This window comes from Lynx canadensis, chromosome B2 (genome assembly GCF_007474595.2).
Source record: "Lynx canadensis isolate LIC74 chromosome B2, mLynCan4.pri.v2, whole genome shotgun sequence".
NCBI lineage: Eukaryota > Metazoa > Chordata > Mammalia > Carnivora > Felidae > Lynx > Lynx canadensis.
This window is the reverse complement of record NC_044307.1, coordinates 51,733,781-51,755,262: the sequence shown is the minus strand read 5'-3', so window position 1 is coordinate 51,755,262 and position 21,482 is coordinate 51,733,781. Positions and strand designations below refer to the sequence as shown.

At 42.0% G+C, this 21,482-nt stretch overlaps 1 protein-coding gene across 1 annotated transcript in view; it reads right to left on the bottom strand.

The window, feature by feature from the left end:
* LRRC1 (leucine rich repeat containing 1) overlaps positions 1 to 21,482 on the bottom strand; it is a 134,025-nt gene that overhangs the window by 12,935 nt on the left and 99,608 nt on the right. The window contains exons 5-10 of the mRNA XM_030315729.1: positions 17,402 to 17,458; positions 17,056 to 17,119; positions 16,342 to 16,416; positions 13,062 to 13,206; positions 10,792 to 10,910; positions 9,188 to 9,271 (exon numbers count right to left, since the gene is read on the bottom strand). Of these exons, the coding sequence (XP_030171589.1) occupies positions 9,188 to 9,271; positions 10,792 to 10,910; positions 13,062 to 13,206; positions 16,342 to 16,416; positions 17,056 to 17,119; positions 17,402 to 17,458 (544 nt within the window). The remainder of the gene's footprint in view (positions 1 to 9,187; positions 9,272 to 10,791; positions 10,911 to 13,061; positions 13,207 to 16,341; positions 16,417 to 17,055; positions 17,120 to 17,401; positions 17,459 to 21,482) is intronic.

Below are 21,482 nucleotides of genomic sequence, written 5' to 3'. Positions count from 1 at the left end.
TTCATTTTTCGTTTTCCTTTGACAACTGCAAAATTAACACTATTTTAGCAAAAACTGAATTTGGTAAATACATACATTAATCTGGTAAAACTAATGTGGGTAGAAGTGTATCACTATCTTTATCCACACCAAATTTGATTACCATTTATTTCTAAAGTAAGCAATTCAAAGGTAATTGAGCTTTGCTTGGATCTAGTCTTCAAAAAAGAACAGAAGCACAAAAGAATTCAATCATCCTCTTGAACAAATTGGCTCTGGTTCCTATGGTCAGGAAAGCTGGACCAAGAGGGTGGAAACACAACTTGATCTCAGACACAACAACATTCAGGACTCCATACAGAACTACATTCTCCCTGTACTCGCTATCCTCACCCAGGGCGGCTGCAAGAAAAGGCTCATGAAGGAACCTATTGATGTCTCTCGAACACATGGAAAAATACTCCATAGCCTCCCACTTGAGGAGGGGCAAGAGACTTGCATCTTCAGTGATATCTGAACGCATCTTATGCCCTTTCCTATGACACGTGTTGTGTGTATGTATGTACCTTAAAGAGAAGAAGGCATATTTATGAAATTGCTACATGATTATCTTCATGAACAATCTTATCATGGCTTCCCTTAGGGGTTCATATAAAGATTCTGAGATAATACATTTAACCACAGTATTTAACCATAGTGGATGTAAAAGAAAAATAAACATAAGGAAACATGAAAATCCGTCTAAAATGGAAAACACCCAGATATGTGGAAAGACTTTTAGTTTGTCCCCATTCTTTCTCAGTGTTCACATTTCCCATCCCAGCAAAACTGGTGCTTTCACTGTTCTCTAAAATACATCATTTTAGGGGTACCTGGAGGGCTCAGTCAGTTAAGCGTCTGACTCTTGATTTTGGCTCAGGTCATAATCTCACGGTTCATGGGATTGAGCCCTGTGTAGGGCTCTGTGCTGACAAGTGTGGATTCTGCTTGGAATTCTCTCTCTCCCTCTCTCTCAGCCCCTCCCCTACTTGTTCTCTGTGTCCCTCTGTCCCTCCCCTGCTTGCACTCTCTCACACTTTCTCTCCCTCTCAAAATAAATAATTTTTAAAAATAACAAAATAAAAATAAAATCCATCATTTGGGTCCCACTGTTTCCTATAGAAATGTTCTTATTTTTTCTGTCCTTCTAAATCTTATCAATCATCCAATATTAGCTAAACATCCTCTACATCATCATGTCTTCCCAAAACCCACCGGTCCACACCAATACAGTACTCTCTGCGTTTCTTTCGTAATTATGGTCTATACAGGCCCTCTGACAGATTGTTTCACCAAGCTGTTTAATTTGTGCATGTACATATAACCAGGGTGCTTGGCAAGTACCGTACCCATCCCATCTACCTACCAACGTTTCTCATTTAGACATGTTTATACAGTTAATGTTTATTTGTTTACTAACTAGTGAAAGGCTGCTGCTTAAAGTTAGTGCCTGCTTCTATGTGTAGCAATGAAAGCCAAACAACTCTTGTTTTCTCTAGAAAACACTAGAGTGTCCTCTCTTAGCTTCTATAAATATAGGGCCCCCATATCATGTCCTAAAAGAGAGGTACAACAGGATCTTTGAGGGGCTTGGCATTCTTCCCTCCCTTGAGGAAGGGAATCAATCATCAGTTTTACTCAGATGCCCAGGAATACCATGCAAGGATTCAAAACTTTGAATCTTCTGAGGATCGACATGATTAGATTCTCTCTGATAAACTGAGATGAGCCCAAAAGAGATCTACTCATGGGCAGGAATACCCAAGCCCCTCATGGAAGGGAACCCCCCGTAGCCCTGCTCCACGTGGAGGGGTATCTGCACTGGGGTCAGCGGTGGGCCTGTATGCCATGTGGAAGGTCTTCCAGATCAGCCCGAGGCTGAGGCTGGACACCCCTCAACCTTACGATCCTGGCCTGGCTTTGAAGACATAAGATTCGTCCGTACTGCAGGGAGCCAAAGCAGATGATATCAGTTATTCACATACACAACCCTCACAGTAGCAAAATAAAACTCCTGGAGCAGTGTACAGAGCTGAAACTGCATCATAATTTGGGACGCTTTGTCACGAAGCTGTCCACTGCTCCAGCCACCTGTAGGATATCTGTTCGGGGGCCCTAATACTACACCATGTGAACGTTTTCAATCTGTACCATGGACATATATTGTCTGTTACAAAAATTAATTAACTAATTGCAATGGGTCAGAGAGGGCTCTAATCGTTGTTAGAGCAATGAAAGTTTTGGACAAGTAAACACTCAAGTATTTGGGGGGAAATAGTGTCAACTTCCACTGGAGTGTGGGAGCTGTCTCCTGTGCTTATAGTCTCATTTATTTATTTTTTCTTTTTCCTGTCCCATTCTAATCTTATACCCATTTGAGACCTCAAGGGGTGGAAAGCAATTGTATTCAAGAGCCTTCTAGGCACTCTGGGTTGTCACGGCGGGCAGAGTGACCTCCTGATCTCTATTGTCTAAGGTTTTCAGAAAACAATGCCAACAAAGAGCAAGTGTTATTGCAGAGCGTGCTGGGGATGCCTTCATCACCCTCAGAGGCACATGTTGTCCCAGGCAAACAGTCACACAGAGACCTCTTTCCAAATCAGCCAGGAAGGCATGCCACGAACCTTTGGCTTTTAGAAAAAATTGTTAAGCAGTAAAAACCATAACTCAAAAGGCACAGTTCTTTATAGACCTTAGGGAGGGAAGTGGTGCCATGGAGTGGATGCTTTGAGATCACAGACCTGGGCTGGAATCTAGCTTCCGTCATGTGTTCTGTGGTCTTTAACCAAAAGTAACAATCAGGGCTAAACTGAATGAAACCACAAATAAAATTTAGCACCTATCATAGAACCTGGACTAGTAAATGTGGCTGGCAAATAAACATGAGCGTTACGGTCTTTTCAAGAAGCGAAAGCCCCAGATCCAAATAGCGAGTGCAGACAACACCGACGTACTAAGTTGCTGGAAGTGTACCGATGCTGGTGAGCTCTCCCCAGAACACACTTGAGCTTCAAACTCTCTCCCCCAACCATGCACCACAGCGACAAAATGTCACCGTGATAAATACACCATGACTGTAATGCCAGTGAAGCACTAACATGAGCTCAGTATTGCGTTATACATATTGTTCATATGTATTTCTGCTTTCTCTCTTGGGCTCAGGAGGCAGAGTTTACAGGGTCCTTAGTGGTCACTGGGATGAAACGCCTGTGTCACTGAGGAATTCTGGGAAGCAGGGTCACTGTTTAAATAACTTATTACCAGTTACGTAGGAAGCTGGTATTTTTAAACTTCCTCAAACCACATAATAGTACCTTCCCAGAATACAAGGGGTTGGACTTGGAGAACTACAGAATGTAGCTGAGAACCTCTGTTTCGCTGTTTCGTGTCCCTTAACTGCAGATATTTTCCTTCCCTGTTTGGATCCGATATAATCCATCTGAAGGAGATGGGACCTGCACTTCACCAAGCAAACCTTTAGCCAGGTCAGCCTTCACTACGTATTAACTACTACCTACAGGTGACATTACTCTAGAGGAGATAATCACATTCAGAGATTCAAAGTGAAAGCCTCTATTAGTCACCCTTGGTCTACCTATATTCCACTTTCTGAATGCCTGCCCTAAGTGTGAAGAAACTTTCATTTTCCTTCAGTATCTGCCTGTTAACATTCTATGTAACAGAATGGAACCCACATTTCACTGGCAAAAAGGAAAATGTACAATAAGCAAAATCTGGTCAAAATATAATTTGAGCTGTAATAATATGCGTAATTTAGAAACCAAAGACTGTTTTTATCTTTCCCATCATCATCTGTGGCATATTATTTGAATGTTCCTATTTCATAAATATTTTGGAAATCATGTGGCTTTGGGACTTCCTGAATTATTGGGCCACTGACATCAAAATATCCACTAATAGCTATGGCATTCTTCTTTTCTAATTATAAAACAGTAAGTTACGTTGACTGGAAAATAAAAACCATACACACACACACACACACACACACACACACACAAAAGCACAATGAAAAAAAAAATAACTCAGATCAAATTCTATCACAAAGGGACAATCAGTATGAACATTTTGAAGTACAATCTTTTAGTAGTATTGCCATATACTTGATTATGTATATACACTTCAACAAAATTAGGACCAACGCTCGATCTTCAGCACCTCAGTTTACATATGACACCAAGAACGTCTTCCCACGTCATTATGCTTCTAAAAGGATTTTTACTGATTACGTAAGTATTTCATTCTCCAGCAGTCTCACAGATCACTGCGCAAAGCTCCCACATTAGACATGGCTAGTTGGTTCTGCCATTTCTTCCCCGTGTAACGTTGGGTGAGTTCCTTACACTGAGTCTCACTTTCACAGTCTCTTGGATGTGGATCACGATTCACCCACACTTCATAGAACTGCTGTGAAAATCAGACAAAAATATGCAGGAAATCCCTCAACACAGCGCCTGGCACAGGTTAGCTGCCCCTGTACGTGCTTGACGCGGCACATGTCACCTGTGAGCCTCTACGTATGTGAGAAATCTTCTTGGGCGTGATTTTAATGTGTGTCCATAATTGTTTTCTTAGGGCAAAGCCCTAGAAGTAGCATTCCAGAATCAATGGGTATGAATACTCTTAAAGGTTTTCCTATTACTTTACTCCCTTCCAGAGGACCTGTAATAAGTTATTCTTCTAGGACAATATACATTTTCCCATGCCCTCACCAACATTTGGTATCCTTATTATTTTTTTTAATCTTGAAATAAGATAGGTCAAAAAGCTTCCACTAACATTTCTGTGAATACTGATGAGGCTAAAAATTTTTTCACGTGCATAGCCATTTCTATTTTTAATTCTCTGAATCACTTATTGTTTCTTATGATGGGTTCTTTGCTTTTATTTTTGTCTGCTTTTTTCCTAGCGGGACTATCTTTTTTCTCAATGATCTGGAAGGATTTCAAGCAAAGTAAGGAGAGACCTCCCTCGGTTGTGATGTTATAAATGTCCCCTTGCCCCCAGGCTGACTTTACCTTCTTGACCATCAGAAATCTAATTTTCACATAGACACATCAATCAGTTGTCTCTTTTACAACCTACTTCCTCTTTCAAGTTTAGGAATGCCTTCTCCATTTTGATATCCAATAGCCAACTATACTTTATTCTAGTATTTTTAGGTTTTATCTCATCTCTTTTATTTATGAATAATCAATTTCAGAATATGATGGAAGCTTACATTAAATTAAATGGTAGTAAGAAGACAGAAAACTATCCACAAAAATGAACTGTCAGCACAGATACTTATGAAAATCACAACAATATGTATGGGTAATTAATGTTGAGAGATTGCCTCATTTAAAAAAAGGGGGGGGGAAGCTCTGATGAATGATCTGCCAATCCTATCTTGTCTCATGTGACTGTAGACATATGATGGAGTCAAGATCACTTTCATTTTTTCCTGATGGAGACCAAAGACTGGATTCTAAGCTTGGACACATGTTCAATTTCTTCTGGCCAGGATCTCTTTAGCTGGGGCAGGTTGTTTAAAGGTACGATTTGGCTGGGGAATGTTATAAAGTTGCTGGCTCTCTTTCATCATACCCACGATCGCACATAAACCAACTCCCTGTCTGCCCATGATCATGTAACACAGTCTCTTCTTCAAAAACATGAGCTTTTTAGGGAGACTTCTTTTCCCGGAAGCGTTCATACTTCTACAACAGGATGAGAAATGAAAGACACAAATAAGTTGCTGAAAAAGTCGGAAGCATGCTACATGTAGCAAATAAAGCACATCTAGCCTTTCCACTAGAGAGAGAATTGTGGCAACAAACCGGAATTTAGTGAAGACACATGAGCTGCCACGTTACGTCTTTCAGAATTTCTCAGTAACTTAAAACGTAACTCACAGATAAGCATTCTTTTGAGAGAAAATAGTTTGAACAAATCTGACAAACACATAACAAAATAAGGTTCCAGGCCATGCAGTCATTTTGAAAAAAAAAAACAACCTGAGTTTAGAGGAAAACGTACAATATTTTACAATGAGGAACACACAAAGCAGTCAGTCGATTTGAATCTTCATGCATTTAAAAAGCAAAATGGAAGTTAGAGATGCAACTGTGGTCTGAACAATACTTACAAGATAACAAGTTTACCCGACTTTTCTAAATTTCCAAGCAGCTAACAATTAAGAAAATAAGAGACATTCATTGATTTGCAAATGTTTACTACAAATAACACCACAAAACACAAACAGAATCTATTATTGTGACCCACAGTACAAACATTTTCCCCTCATTTGGGAAAAAAACAAAATACAAATAAATGCTGCAAAAGACTAAGGAGCTGTGCTATACAAAACTGACGATATACAATAATATCAAATTAAAGAAAGGCAAAAAATAGGAAGAACCACACGGCACACCAGACCAATAGCAATTAAAACAATTATGGATTTTTGGCATATACATTGAATCGGTCAGCATTGTAGTTTAGACAGGTCATGCATGCAACTTCATTGTTCAAGAGAAAGCAGTCAAGTTTTGAAAGGGAAGACTCCAATCAGGAAAGTATAGGATATGATCAAATGGTATCAAGCTTGGAGGCAGAGCAAGTGCACAAGGCCCATCCCCTCTGTCACCCACCCGGTCACACACACACACACACACACGGTCACAGGGCCTACCACACTCACTGCACAGAGACTCATGGTGCAGTGGTGCTGCCCAGACCAACGTGACATGTTTCGATGTAAGGAGGACTTGAGTGGTCTGGCTGCTCAGCCACAATGGTCAACAACAAGCACTCAGCCATTTCTCCTGGGTCACCAAACTTTAACCTGCAGCAGAATTAGGCACATGGGCTCAGGGCATTTTCCTACTCTGGGAGGTGAGTTTGCATGAGTAGTCACTAGTGAAGGTGTGCCAGAAAAGAGCTGATTCTGCTTTAAACATTCTCTGCTTTACCTCGAACCTGAAGGAAGGGGCACAGACTTTACTCCTTTATAAACTCTACATGCCAGAAAACCAACCACAATTTCATAGAGAACAGATACCACGTGACAGCTAACTAAAATGCTTTGAAGCCAGGACTATTTTCACACCATGTTCACTTTCCACATTGTGAAAAGCTGTTCTAAGAGACTTACACAGACACACGACACGGCATGTGGTAGGCATAATCTCTGAACCCTGAGTGCAAGTTTCATTCTCAGAATGTAAAGAGGACGGATGCCGAAATGATAGCAATAATTTTACAAATAAAATGTTAAAGTTTTGTAAAGAATGGTCCTTCAAAAGAGAACCAGAAGAGAGGGACAGGGAAGACAGGCTGGGTGGGGAAGCTTACCGGGGATGGCCATTCAACTTCCAACCGCTCCCTTTGGCACTGACTTTGAACGTGTTCCTAAAATGTATTAATTTTCTAACATGTCCACACTACAGATAGTTTCACCTTTCTTTACCAACTCAAGGGCACACCAATGAACAGGCTAGACCGAATCTGTATCACCTGAGTGGTCATGCTTTCTTGGCCTGTGCAAAAGCAGTGGGCTCACTGTCAGGACACATCTCTAGTGTCCAATCTACCAACTCCTAGCTATGTGAGGCTTGCTAAGGAAAAGTTTTCACTGGCCTCAGTTTCTTTATCTCTAAAATGAGAAAATTTCCCTCATGATCCCACCTGTTATGAAGATTCAGTGAGTTAACAAACATGAGAACTCTGGCTACAGTATGTGGCATTGAGAAAGCAAGAATTAAATCTTCCCTACTTCTCGGGCCACGTGACTACGGGTCTGGTCTATTACCCATTCAACAAGAGTAAAATCAACATTCAGAATATCAGCTCTGTGTTGTGGTTTATCACTGTGAGGTGGAAACCAAAATGTCTGATGAGCAAAATCTCTTATTTGTGGTCCAGCTTAGCAGAGATGTACTTAAATCTTTCTTCGGGGAACAGTTTCATTCAAGTGCTGGTGCTCACAGTAAGGGTGGGTCAGAATATGGCCGCATTTATAACAAATACTTGCCATGCTTCCCCTCAGGAATGTTGGCCGTCTTGCCCAGACAGATGACTGGGACAGTGAGGATACAGTGTGAAGATGAGGAAAGAGAAACCAGACCAAGTTCAGAAGGGCCCTAGGGAAATAAGAACCCCACAGGTTCTGGCTGGTGGGATGGCAGGTTTAAAATCATCCCAAGGGAGATGTAGGAAAGGGTCAAGACAGGAATAGGAAGGATACTCTGCCTGGGCAGGGATCATATCACACGATACCACACTTTTTCATGTGAGGCCTAGCAAAAGGGGGGGGGGGCACCAACATTTGACAGGGGACAGACGGGTGGCTGAAACGGGGTTTCAGGCTAACGGCTAACAAAAAAATCAACCTCGGTACTCCTCATCTCCAAATTCTCCTAGTTCCAAATAGAAGGTAAGCCTTCTTGTTAAACATCACACTAAATACTTCTCTGTTGCATCTGCTCTGAATTTCCTTCTCATTCTCAGCATTTCCACCTCCCTTTCCAGAATTTACATGCCTCTAAGTCTGCACAACTACTCCCCACAGTGAATGGTGATGGTCTCTTCTCCTGGTTGGACCACTGGCAAAAACAAAAACAAACAAACAAACAAAAAAAAACACCTAAGAGTCTGGCTATAGCTTCCCATTCACATTCCTCTATGTGAATGCCTTTGTGAAGACTTCATTCACTCTCACCTGGACATGAACACTGCCCAGTATCAGTCTCTGCCCAGTAAAAAGGTTGCATCAAGGTCCACCTTTATAATTCCAATGTCTTAGGAAGTGGTTTAATTTCACTTTAAACTCAGACCCAACGTCATCTACTTCCTCCTCTGCTAAACTCCCAAATGGTGTCACCATTCTCTATATGTCGAGTCAGAAACGTCAAATCTCCCTTTCTGGCACTTAAAATCCTATCAATTCACCTTTCTCAACAATGCTCAGAGTCATCTGGACCCACCTACTCTCTTTAATGTTACTGATGATTGTTCTTTGATACAACTCCTCCGACCACCTCTGTGCCCACAAATGAGAGTACGTAACATTTAAAAAGCACCACATTAAGTCTTTTAAAACATCTGATATTTCTGATCCATATATGCTGTTATTTCTTTGTAATTATTATTGTTTTTTTAAAGCACATACCTCTTTTGGTAAAGACACTAATTTATTTCTGTCTGCATTCAAGTTGCTCAACTTCTTAAGTTTTCCAATGCTCTTAGGTAAGGTCTGTTAAAATAACATTTTAATTATTAATTTATTTTCAGAGACGTGACTCACAGTAAAACAGATCTTCTCAAGGACTTAAAGAATATAATTTCATCCAGCAAGAGACATAGCAGTTCTTCCTGAATATCAGACACATTAAAGCTCATTTGGAAGATGTACAATGAAATATTCTGCATTTTTGTTAAAACAGGAATATGTTTCAATAAAATGAAGTCAAAGGGACAGACCTGGGAACAGAGAAATACCTAGCAAAGAGGTAATGAATGTTCCTCAGTGTTAAACAATTTGCACCTCAAGATTCATCCCTTAACTATCTGCACCTTGGAGAACCACAGTGGGAGAATGGCTTGGATGACTGGAAGCCAGGTGGCTAGGGGAAATCAGAAGAACCCTGAGCACGGGTGCCGTGAATGGCACGGGGACAGCAGCATGGGAACAGGAACAAGGTGAGCAGGGTGGAAGGAGTGGGGTGCACAGAGAACTATAGGAGCCAGGCAGTACCCTGATGAAGGGGGGAGCTTCAACACTCTGATGCAAGCCAGGGGTGAATGAATACCATTTTTATAAGTGTTGTGATTACTATCTGTAAGCCTGAAACCACAAACTAGGATGGGAAGGTTAGGTCACTTCCACTACAGCCGCCAGAGGAGGCTGCCTGAGGAGAGATGTGGCCAGGCTCCCCCACCAGCTCTGTGTCCTACCCACTCATGCTTTTTCTGCTCTTTCCACCTCAAGAACATTACTTATACTTTTTATAAAAAAGGAGAAGAGAAGAGGAAAAAGAAGGGAAAGTAGGGTAGGAAATACAGGGATAAAATACAGGGAGAAAGGTAGGCAAGTAAACTGAAGCAAAAGCTGCTACAAGACGATGAAAAGAAGAGGAAAAGGAGAAGATGAAGTAATAAATGAGGGCCTGATGGAAAGCAGAGGAAGCGGCAGGAAGTGAGAGCAAGCGAGACTGCCCCTGGTAGGTGGTGTAGGCCAAAGCTCTGCCCTTGGTAGGAAGGGAAGCCCGGCCCAAGGCAGGGGCACTTGCAGCCACCTCCATCCCCAATTTCTAGGGCGGGGTAGGATCACAGACCCACACCCAGTCCTCCAGAGAGCACTCACACTAACCACCCCCCACCCCCTGGTCAACCACTGTTTTCTCCCCTTCTCTCTCTCTCTCTCTCTCTCTCTCTCTCTCTCTCTCTCTCTCTCTCTCCATTTACTCAAAGAGCCCCGAGAGAACGTTTGCTCTGGCGGTCCTCGGACACCATGGCAGAGGCATCAGTGGCTCATTCCTGCACCTCCCTGGAAACCTCTGTAAGGGGAGCTTAAATACCATTCTCTTCACTGAAGCAGGTTAAAAGCCAATCATCTTTATGTCATGCATTTGCTTTACAAGTCCCTTTTTTAGATGTAACATGAGAAAAGTTCCATGTAGCCCACCCAAATTGTAAGTAGAATCTACCCTTATAAGTCTTGACATATAGAAAGCACACTCTATGCATCCATTTGAACGTGCAAGCCACACTCACCAGGAGCCGGTTTTCTGTAAGAACTAATTCAGTGAGGCTTTCACAGTCTCCAACTGCTTCAGGCAACTGTGTGAGTCTGTTCTGATCCACTTTCAAGATAGACAGTTTCTTTAGTTTTCCTGGAAAAGCATTATTTCAACTCATTAGTTACAACTGTCTTCCTAACCATCACTTGGTATCTCTTATCTGCTGTTCTTTTTTGTTTTAAACACTTATTCATTTTTTTTCCTCACCCAACTTTTCACATTATGAAACCACATCATTCGCATTTAGATCACTAAAGGTTGAGAGTTAAATGTTATCAGAACATCAGAAACAGTCAGCATTTAGAAACAAATTGTTTTAAAAGTCATTACATAAAAATACTGTATCAAAGCTGGAAAATTTACAGAAAAACAACCAGCTAGCTCTTGATGCATCTTTAAGAACATGAAATGTATCATGTACAAAGGAGAGAGGCTTTCATTGCACTCCAAGAATCGTCCTCACCAAAAACAAAAAACAATACAGTTTATTCTATCACCTATGAATGAAAATGCCTCAGTGAAGATTCCTACAATGAAGTGTTTCTAGGTATGCAGAGGAAAATGGCAATCTTTGAAAAGCCACATGAAGAACTGAATGTATTTCACTCAGAGCATAAAGACTAGACTTTCTGGCGATGCCCGCAGGCCATGGAAAAGAAGAATGGAGTGACCACAGCATCCTCAAAATCCCCACTGAGTGAAGGAAAGCCTAAAGCTTTTGGATTCTCATGTTCAACTATAACTCAAGAGAATGAAGCTACAAAGCAGACATCCTCACTATCTACTGAGAGAGGCTGGCATGATGCTACAGTCCCCAGTAAAATCAGAAAACAGCCTGTATCTTAAAAGAGACGTCAAGCCGGAGAAAGGGACATGTTGAAAAAATTAACCTGCCTTGTGTGTGGTCACAGAGCAAGGCAGGAGAACTAATGGATTCTTGAGCTCTTTATTTAGCATCATCAATAACCTACTAACACTGTCCCCAGAGGCTTTGCAACTGTTTTCACTGGCAGGAGAGGCACACTGAATTGAATCGATAGATCTCCCCCCAACGGAGTCTCCCTAACAGTTTTCTGGCAAGTGGTCTTGCAGCCTCTCTTTGAACACTTCAGTTGACAGGGTTCCCTTTCCTTCACTAAGCAGCCCTAACTAATTTGTAGCCAGTATTTCTCTCAGATCTTTTCCTTGCGCTCACCTGAACTAGAAGATGTAACACATTGACCTCTCTTCTCCACAGCAGCCTTTCAAGTGCTTGAAGTCAGCCATCGGACACCTCCTATTTCCTATGCCAAGCAACTAAACGTCCCCAGTGCCTACAAACTGTTTGCGGGTGCCATGTATCACTCTCACCCAACATTTCTACCTAGAGTCAAAGTCCCCATCAATTTTCCAACCAGTCTGAAGCAAAAGGCAATGTCTGTGTTCCTGCCAAGATGCTATTATCACTTACTGCTTTCATCTTGACCAAATAGCAGAAAGGAAGTGGTCCTCTGTCATATAGCTTCTCCAATTACTGAAAAACTTTCAGAAACTTCCCTTGATATTTTGAATAAAAGTAAAAAAAAAAAAAAAAAAAGGTCAAAGACAGCAAGCCTATATTAACTATTTGGTTAAAGGTAGTTTCTTACAAGTTCTAAGTGGCTTTGCTATGGTGGAGCTCCTGGTCTGTGTCTGTTTATATCCTCCCTGCGTTTATTTTCTCAGGCTGAACTGCATGCCTTTATGGTAAAGGAAATGTCTGGACTAATTTCTTTTTAAAGGAAACAGCATAGGACGGTTAAAGGAAAAGATTATTCTCAAAGAACTATAAAAGGCTCAACCCAAGCACACCATTCTTCCCTAGGTCGTGCATAAGGTCAGGGTTACTTTCTCATAAACTGTTAGGGTGCTCACGGAGAAATCTCTCAGTGACTGCTCACATGCCTGAAATATATTCTATTATTCAGACTAATCTCCACGGAAATCACTGAAAGGAGATGTGGGTGAAATAGATGAGTTGACACTTAGAAGTAACAACAGGTACAACTGTTACCAAACCAGGAGGACAGAAATACCTGCATACTGAGAAACTTCAATTGTATTGAACATTCTTTGCATTCCTTCTTTAAGAACAAATAAACAAGGAGACTAAAGGACTCCCATCCCCAGCATCTGAGAGTGGTGACCAAAGGATCAAAGGAGTGAGTCCCACAGGCTCAAGACAACAGCCAACATCTTTAGAAGGCAATTCCTTTCGATACTTACCGATGCCATCCGGAATCATTTCTAGTAAGTTCTGGGAAATGACTAAATCTGTTAACGAAGTCAGGCCACTGATTTCTTCAGGAAGTCTCTCCAACCTGTTTTCAGAGACATCTAAGCACAGCAGATTCTTCAGATTTCCTATTTCCTACACCAGTGACACAGAAAAAGAGACTCATGCTTCACCCTGCTACAGTACAGAGGAATTTCTTACAGGGATTTTTCACAGTCAATTCCCAAAGCAGTGCTGAGGATGTTTCCTTAGTGTTTATCTATAGGAGGAGGCTGGAGTGAATTTCCAGACCCCCTTCCAATGAAAACGGGAAGCTGTATCAATCACAGACACGGAGCTGGGAGGGATGCCAAGCTCCCCAACTTCAGGCAGGCAAGGAATCATTCTCACTTAACAGATGAAGAGACTGGCACCAAGAGAGGACAAATGACTGTAGGGTAACATAATTAAAAAAAAAACAAAAGGAGTCTGGAATCCAGTTCTTCAGGTTTAGAATCAATCCCTTGGGTACGCAGCTTAGAATTCGGGGTGACCCTGAGATTTTCTCTGTTAAGAGACCATCTCCTTTTTATCTCCCATGACCAGTAGTACCTGTTACAACAAACATCAATGTTACTGCACCCCGGCGATACTGGGGCCTCCAGACCCACTGACACCTTCACCATCGACAGAAGACAGAAGCAAGCGTACTGCTTTCAGAGACAACAGGCCATCCAAGGAGTGGAGAAAGAACCTCAAGGAGTCCAGTGTTCTGTTCAAGAGGTATCTTACCTTCCATTCACAAAATACATATTTTCTCTTTTATAATGGCCTCCACTTTTCCGGTCCCATTGCCACTACATTAAATTCCCCCTCTCACCTAGACAGTTAGCTCCAACCGTGAGACACTCCCTGTCCACGTCTGGGCTATAGACTGTTGTTTCCATATTTCCCTCCTGGAAACGCAGCTAGCTCTAAGCATGTAATCAGACCACCCTTCCGCTAAAAAAATTAAAATGTCTAGTGGCTCCTTGATGCCTACATAAGTACAAATCCTTCAATCTATACTTAATTTGGTCTGATCTACTTTTTCCAGTTCCTCTCCTACCTAATACACATCCTCTGAACCCGCCCCTGTAATTCCTGTCCGGAGGAAACCACACTGCATTTCTATTGATTTCAGGCCTGACCCTTGACATTGTTCTACCCTTTCATTAATTCCTCTTAACAATGTTTTGCATTGACAATAGGGAATGACAATAGGAAAATAATTCCGATTATTTAGACTATCTGATGCGTTGAGTCCTGGTTTAATAGAAGTTTCTTTTTAAAAAAATTTTTTAACGTTTATTTATTTTTGAGAGAGAAGGAGAGACAGAGCACGAGCAGGGGAGAGACGGAGAGAGAGGGAGACACAGAATCGGAAGCAAGCGACAGGCTCCAAGCTGTCAGCACAAAGCCTGATGCAGGGCTCAAACCCACGAATCACAAGCTCATGACCTGAGCCAAAGTTGAATTTTTAACTGACTGAGCCACCCAGGTGTCCCAACAGAAGTTTCTAAAGAGGGATGAATGAGATGTTTAACCATTTACAACAAGATCATTGGAGTTCTAATTTGTGTTCGAGATGTGGCATTTTGTACCCAATCATTTACACACATCTGTACACACATACATTCTTTCCCCATCATGTCCCAGAGCTGGTGTGTTACTTTCCTGATAACCTCATGGTATTTTTATTCCCCATCCTCTGACTCCCAAAGTAACTGGAATTCTCTCAACCAGGATTTTGCATGATTTCCTAGAGAAATCTCCATATTAATCAAACCTTCAGTTGCTAACCGGTCTCCTTTCCTCAAACGCAGCAAAACCTCAGAAACAGACTCCAATTAGTTCCTTACTTAGTTGTGCGGTCATAGTAAGTCCAGTGCTATAAAACTACAACCATACCACAGAACTGAGTACTTTCTCCTAGTGTCAGACTCCATGCGTTAATACAGCATTCTTCATGAAGTGCACAGCCCCGTCACACCTGCTTCACATGACGGAGCAGACACCTAAGCATCTGATTGGCTTTAAACTATCGGCACCTTGGGATGCCTGGGTGGCTCAGTAGTTTAAGCGTCTGACTCTTGATTTTGGCTCAGGTTATTATCTCACAGTCGTGATATCAAGCCCTACAGTGGGCTCTGTGCTGGGCGTGAAGGCTGCTTAAGATTATCTCTCTCTCTCTCTCTCTCTCTCTGCCCCTCCCCTGCTTGTGTATGTGCGCACGCGCGTGCTCTCTCTCTCTCTCTCTCAAACACATAAAATATCAGCACCTAAACCATCATGAAATATACCCGGACTTTAAAGACTGGCTGTAAGAGGGTTGCCTGGGTGGCTTAGTCAGTTGGGATCTGACTTTGGCTCAGGTCATGATCTTGCTGTCCGGGAGTTCAAGCCCCGCATCAGGTTCTGTGCTAACAGCTTAGAGCCTGAAGCCTGCTTCAGATTCTGTGTCTCCCTCTCTCTCTCTGCCCCTCCCCTGCTCACACTCTGTCTCTCTATCTCAAAAAAAAAAAAAAAAAGACTGGCTATAAGATATATCCAAGAACAAATTTCAGTAATACAATTAAATTACTAAATTAAATAAGGGGAAAAAGCTTGTTTTTTATTGTTGCACTTGTTGGTTTACATTTCTTTCTCACGTAACCAGAAGGCAAGACTGCTTATTAGGGCTCCACAAGGGAACTATGTATTTAGAAATCCATGTAAGACTCCATTTCATTTGGAACATGGTTCTTACATTTGGTAATAGTAGGAACTTGAACACCCTGATATACCAGCTAAACCATAAGCATTATTTGCAAAAAATTTAAATAAAAGCTTTTAACATTTCTTTAAGATCAACTATTACAGTACAGAATGTGGTCACAATAATCCCAAAGCATTTGGCACATCACAATGAGTGGCAGAAATGGATACCATCAAGAATCAGGGGTCCTGATAATTTACAAATTTACTGGGCTTGAGGTAGGCCACATGGGGAGCAAGGATGAAATAAAATACAGACTTCACAAACTAAAGGATACATTTGCTATCTGTAGAAATCATGGGTTGAAGCTTTCGATTTTTCTATGGCAGTGTAGCGTGAGTGCTCAATATATTTTTCCAAATGTGCTTTTTCAACCATTGTTTCTGGTTTTCAAGATCCCTCTTCTAGAAAATCTCATGCAGAAGCAGGGAATGCATGAGTGGTGGTTGTGGTTGTTTATTATTTGGAGGAAACAATGTAAAACCACCACTTACCTGAGGTAATTCTGACAGTTGATTTCCATCCAACCAGAGATCCTTTAGATGTAAGAGAGCTCCAATTGATTCTGGCTGAAACAAAAAAATAATGTTATGGTAACAAAGATCCAATGTTTATTACTCTTCCACTCAGAAAGAATCCTACTTCAACAGTCAATAAATGGGTACCATAGAGGAGGTTAGTTGGTACTTCTCCAATACAAGTCCCCCATCCTTCAAACACTCCCAAAACTCTCCAAGAATGCTGGTGGGAGGCACCTGGGTGGCTCAGTGGGTTAAGTGTCCAACTCCTGATTTCAGCTCAGGTCATGATCTTATGGTTCATGGGATGGAGCCCCGTGTCGGGCTCTGTTCTGACAGCACAGGGCTTGCTTGGGATTCTCTCTTACTCCCTCTCTCTCTCTGCCCCTCCCCCACTTGTGCTCGCTTGCATGTGCTCTCTCTCTCTCTCTCTCTCTCTCTCTCTCTCTCAAAATAAGTAAACTTAAAAAAAAAAAAGAATGCCGGTAGTTTCCACTGACACGCGTCACATCTAATACTGACCCTCCCCACCCCCACATAATTCTCAACCTGTGTGTGAACTGGAACACATTCTCTAGTATTGCCAAGCTGTGTCTGTGGAAATATATCCCTACAGATCTCCCCTGAAGTATATTTTGATCATATCTGAGGACAAAATTAAATCTAAATCTCTCATTAATACAGACTTACCAAATTATATATTTCATTGTTTCCTAAATCAAGTTCTTCTAGTCTCCGCAGCTGGGTAAGAGAGCTATTTAAAAAAAGAAATAAAGGAACTCTTAGAGAGTATTTAGAAATGCTGAGCAATACAGTATCCCTCACTTGGACTAGTTTCCAAAAATAAGACTCATTTGGATTGCATGGCAGTAAATATTACCAAGGAAAAACTAGTAAGGGAAGGCAGGCATCTCCCAAACTTTCCAAAAGACACAGAATCTCCTTGTGACAAAGTATTGTAATACTTTTTTTTTTTTGATACATGAAGAAATTCATTTAGTACAAAATCCCCTCTTATCTTCCCCATAAGACTCACTCAGGAAGGTATGTGAGAAGATTCTCTCTCAGTTCCAGGGAAGCCAGGTTATAAAGACTAGAAATGAACAGAAGAAAAACATATAAGGAAAATTCCTAAGATTCTTCTTCCCATTCTCCTTCCCCATACATACACTCCACAAGTAGCAATGCTTAATAAAACCTTCTATGTCACATCTTCCCAGGAGGAAAAATATCTATAACCACTACCTGTAAATGCCATTAAAAAGCATATTCTCTACTCCCAGATTTTAATATTAAAGTAAAAAGAGTAGCATCATCAATGTAAGGTACCCTCGTTTAAATACTTGTACATTTGAGGGGCGCCTGGGTGGCGCAGTCGGTTAAGCGTCCGACTTCAGCCAGGTCACGATCTCGCGGTCCGTGAGTTCGAGCCCCGCGTCGGGCTCTGGGCTGATGGCTCGGAGCCTGGAGCCTGTTTCCGGTTCTGTGTCTCCCTCTCTCTCTGCCCCTCCCCCGTTCATGCTCTGTCTCTCTCTGTCCCCAAAAAAATAAAAAATAAACGTTGAAAAAAAAAATTAAAAAAAAAATAAATAAATAAACACTTGTACATTTGATATGTGAAAAAAAAAACTCACTAGTCATTAAAGACAGTCACACCCAGGACCAAGATAGAAGTCGAATATGTGCTTCCAGACTCCAGAATGTCAAAAATGTGCCGTTACCATAAAAACAGTAGTGCCTTTAATCTCACAAAGGTCAGTGCTCTTCCTCCAAACATTAGTAAAAGACCATCCCTGTTTGAAAGCAGTGGGCCTCTCGGTCCAGAGGGCCCACGTGCTCTACTTAAGATCACAAGTTCACAGAGCACCAGGAAGCAACACTATGGAAATGACAGCCATTTAAATGCATCAGGGATAGGGTAATAGCGCACCTCACATGGTGCCTGGAACACAAGGCTGATTCAGTAAATGGGAGCTGTAATAGTGCTGCTTTTATTCTTACTAAACCCCAGAAAGTGGCGCTCTCTTCTGCAGACTCTCCAGCCTCTCGGGTGTAATCCACGCCTATTAGGAACATGGTGAAAGGAGACAGATGTTTTCCTCTAACACTGATTATCTGGGTCGAACCTTCCCAGGCAGTGGCAATTCCGCAGCACCAGAAACCTCACACACCCAGGGACATCAGCGCTGGCACATGTTACCGATTCAGTGATTCAGAAGGTGGACGATTCGTCTATTACCCCACCAGGCACCACACCAAGCAAAAATTCAAGCTGTTGCTCACATCACCACAGTCACTGTCCAGATTTGGAGGACTTTTATGCGTGAGCGCACAGAACACAAGGAGTCAAACGTTATGCCGACACTCTAATCTGCCTTAATCCTCCACTCTCCTTCCAACGTTAAAAGCCAGAGTCACGGGTACTAACAAAGCTGGTTTCATAACATCAGAAACTGTAAATTTGATTGGCAGAGTGTATGTACATATTTAAAGACTGTTTGCCTGAAAATGTATCTTAACTCTGTGATGAAATGCACACATTCTGTATCTCCTTCAATTTTAGAAAATGGAATATTTTTCACAGAGTGGAAGCAAACAAAACTCTTCACAATATATTTTTTAATCAAAATCCCTACTAATAATTATAATTTAATACCAACATTGTTAAAAGAAATGTAGGCTGATGGGAAGATTAAGCAATGTAGTTTTACTTTCCATGGGCCGACTGTTCACACAGAAGGAACGAGAACGGGAAGGGTGGGGGTGGGGGGGAGAAGGAACCAGCCAGGATCTATTTCCAAAAGCAACCTGTGGATGAGGATGATAAGTACATTTTTAAAGTCTCAGTAAAAGCAAAAAAAAACAGGGCTTTGCTTTTAGTTTCCATGTAATTCGTGGCCAGTTTTATCAGGGAGGTGGGAGTCATTTGGCTATTTTCACATTTATATTTTAACAATCACTGATGAATTGACATTTTATCTACTCCACATTCATTACTTTCATGCCAATTTCGATGCACTAAAGACATACACTAACAAAGGAGGAAAAAGTCCTTTGCTTTACGAACGTTACCAGCAGGGACCTTCGAACGCATCTTTAAAAGCAGGGTTTGTTTTTTTTTTTTTTAATGTACCATTTTTCATTTTTTTAAATTTAGTTTTGAGAGAGAGAGAGAGAGAGAGAGAGAGAGAGAGAGAACGAGAACGAGCAGGGGAGGTGCAGAGAGAGAAGGAGACACAGAATCCAAAGCAGGCTTCAGGGTCTGAGCTGTCAGCACAGAGCCAGACATGTGGCTCCAACTCACTAACTGTGAGATCATGACCTAAGCCAATGTTGGATGCTTAACTAACTGAGCCACCCAGGCACCCCTAAAGGCAGTTTTATGCAGGCCTTGAAGTGTTGTTCCAAGGTCTGTAGCTTGGGCCTGAGGCCTCCTGCCTGACCCCGACCACCCTTCCTGCTCCACCCCTCCTGCTCCTCTGGCAGGAGGCACGCACCCACAGGGGCTCCTGGGCTCCTCACACACACCACCTCTTCACTAGAAACAACCCAGCTTGGTGACGACACATCCATGACAACAATCAGGAAAGTGACGCTTTGTATGAGTTCCATTAGAAAGTGGCAAAGGCATAATTCAAGTGTGGTAGGAAGCCAAAACTCCCACCCTCACCCTCCACTGCCTTGAGGCAACTCGGGGACCCTCCATTCCCTTCTTTATAATTTAAGTTTAAAAGCACCTATCAATATGGGGCAAAGAGGCAAGTCTTACCTTCTTAGCCATACCAAGGACACAAGGATTTTTGTTGGTTTATGTCATTTTAAAAATAGGACACACATTTTTAAGTTATCTTTCTATTTTGTCTTGAGGGTCAAAGGCATAGGCCACAGTCACTAAGAGCACATAATGCTTGAACAAAAACACTGCGAAAATGCCAGCAGACTTTTGGACATACAATTCTTGATAATGTCATGTTAATGTTCCCACTGCTACCATGCTAGCACCCAAGTAAAACATCCTGTTAACTGAAAAGGTTCTAACTCCAGAACTTCTCAGTTTCCACTGTTTTTGGATAGTAGGGAAAATGGGAACGTATGGGTCTTAACAGCAGCAAAAAACACCATATTTCTGTAACCTTTCAAAATTCAAAAATTCATTTAAAATGAAGTAAATAAAGCAAGAGCCTTTCTGAGGGAATACTTCCCCATAACTTTAAACTATTTAAAACGAAGGAACTCGGACATTACAATCAAGCTCTAGGGACCCAGCAATGAAAGGGCGAGTCTGAAAGAGCACACAGAATCGGGGAGGTAAAAGTGTGAGGCCCAGGCTCCAGTCCTGGCCTGTTCCCTCCCTAAGTAGTAGCTGGATTGCTCGACTCAAGTGCTTTACCACTCTAACCCAAGTTCCCTTAAAATAAACATAGTCATATCTACTATGGCGATTAAGGCATAATGTATTTTCCCTTCAAGTCCAGTGAGCCACTTTTGTCCCTCATTTCCCTGAGATAGCCCCTATCCCTATGCATAGTTAGGTACCTTATGAGTGGGCATGCCCTGAGTCAGGTTCTTCTGAGAGACTGCTCCAGAATGCTATTTTTTTTAATTTAAAAAACATTTTCTAATGTTTATTTATATTTGGGGGGGGGGTAGGGGCAGGGAGAGACAGAGATAGATTCCGAAGCAGGCTCCAGGCTCCGAGCTGTCAGCACAGAGCCCAACGTGGGGCTCAAACCCACGAACCGTAAGATCATGACCTGAGCCCAAGTCAGACACTTAACTGACTGAGCCACCCAGGTGCCTGTGCACAGGATGCTATTAATCATCCCCATTGCAGAGGACTCCTTGAGGGCAGGTCCCACGGATGGTGAGCTGCTGGCATCAGCCAACTCTTACAAAGATCAAAGTTGGCTAGTCCCGGAGCAAGTGCAGAATCCTACCAGCCTGCTCCAAAAGGCAGTTCTCCAAACTCTTCTAGGAAGAGCTGACATAAAACGAGACCTGCCTGAACGCAGATTTAGACCAGAGAAATTAATACAAAACTGAGTAAATGAATGAATGATCTCCCTTCTTAGTCTTTCAGAATATAGGATCTTCCATCCAGACTTCAGGATACTGCC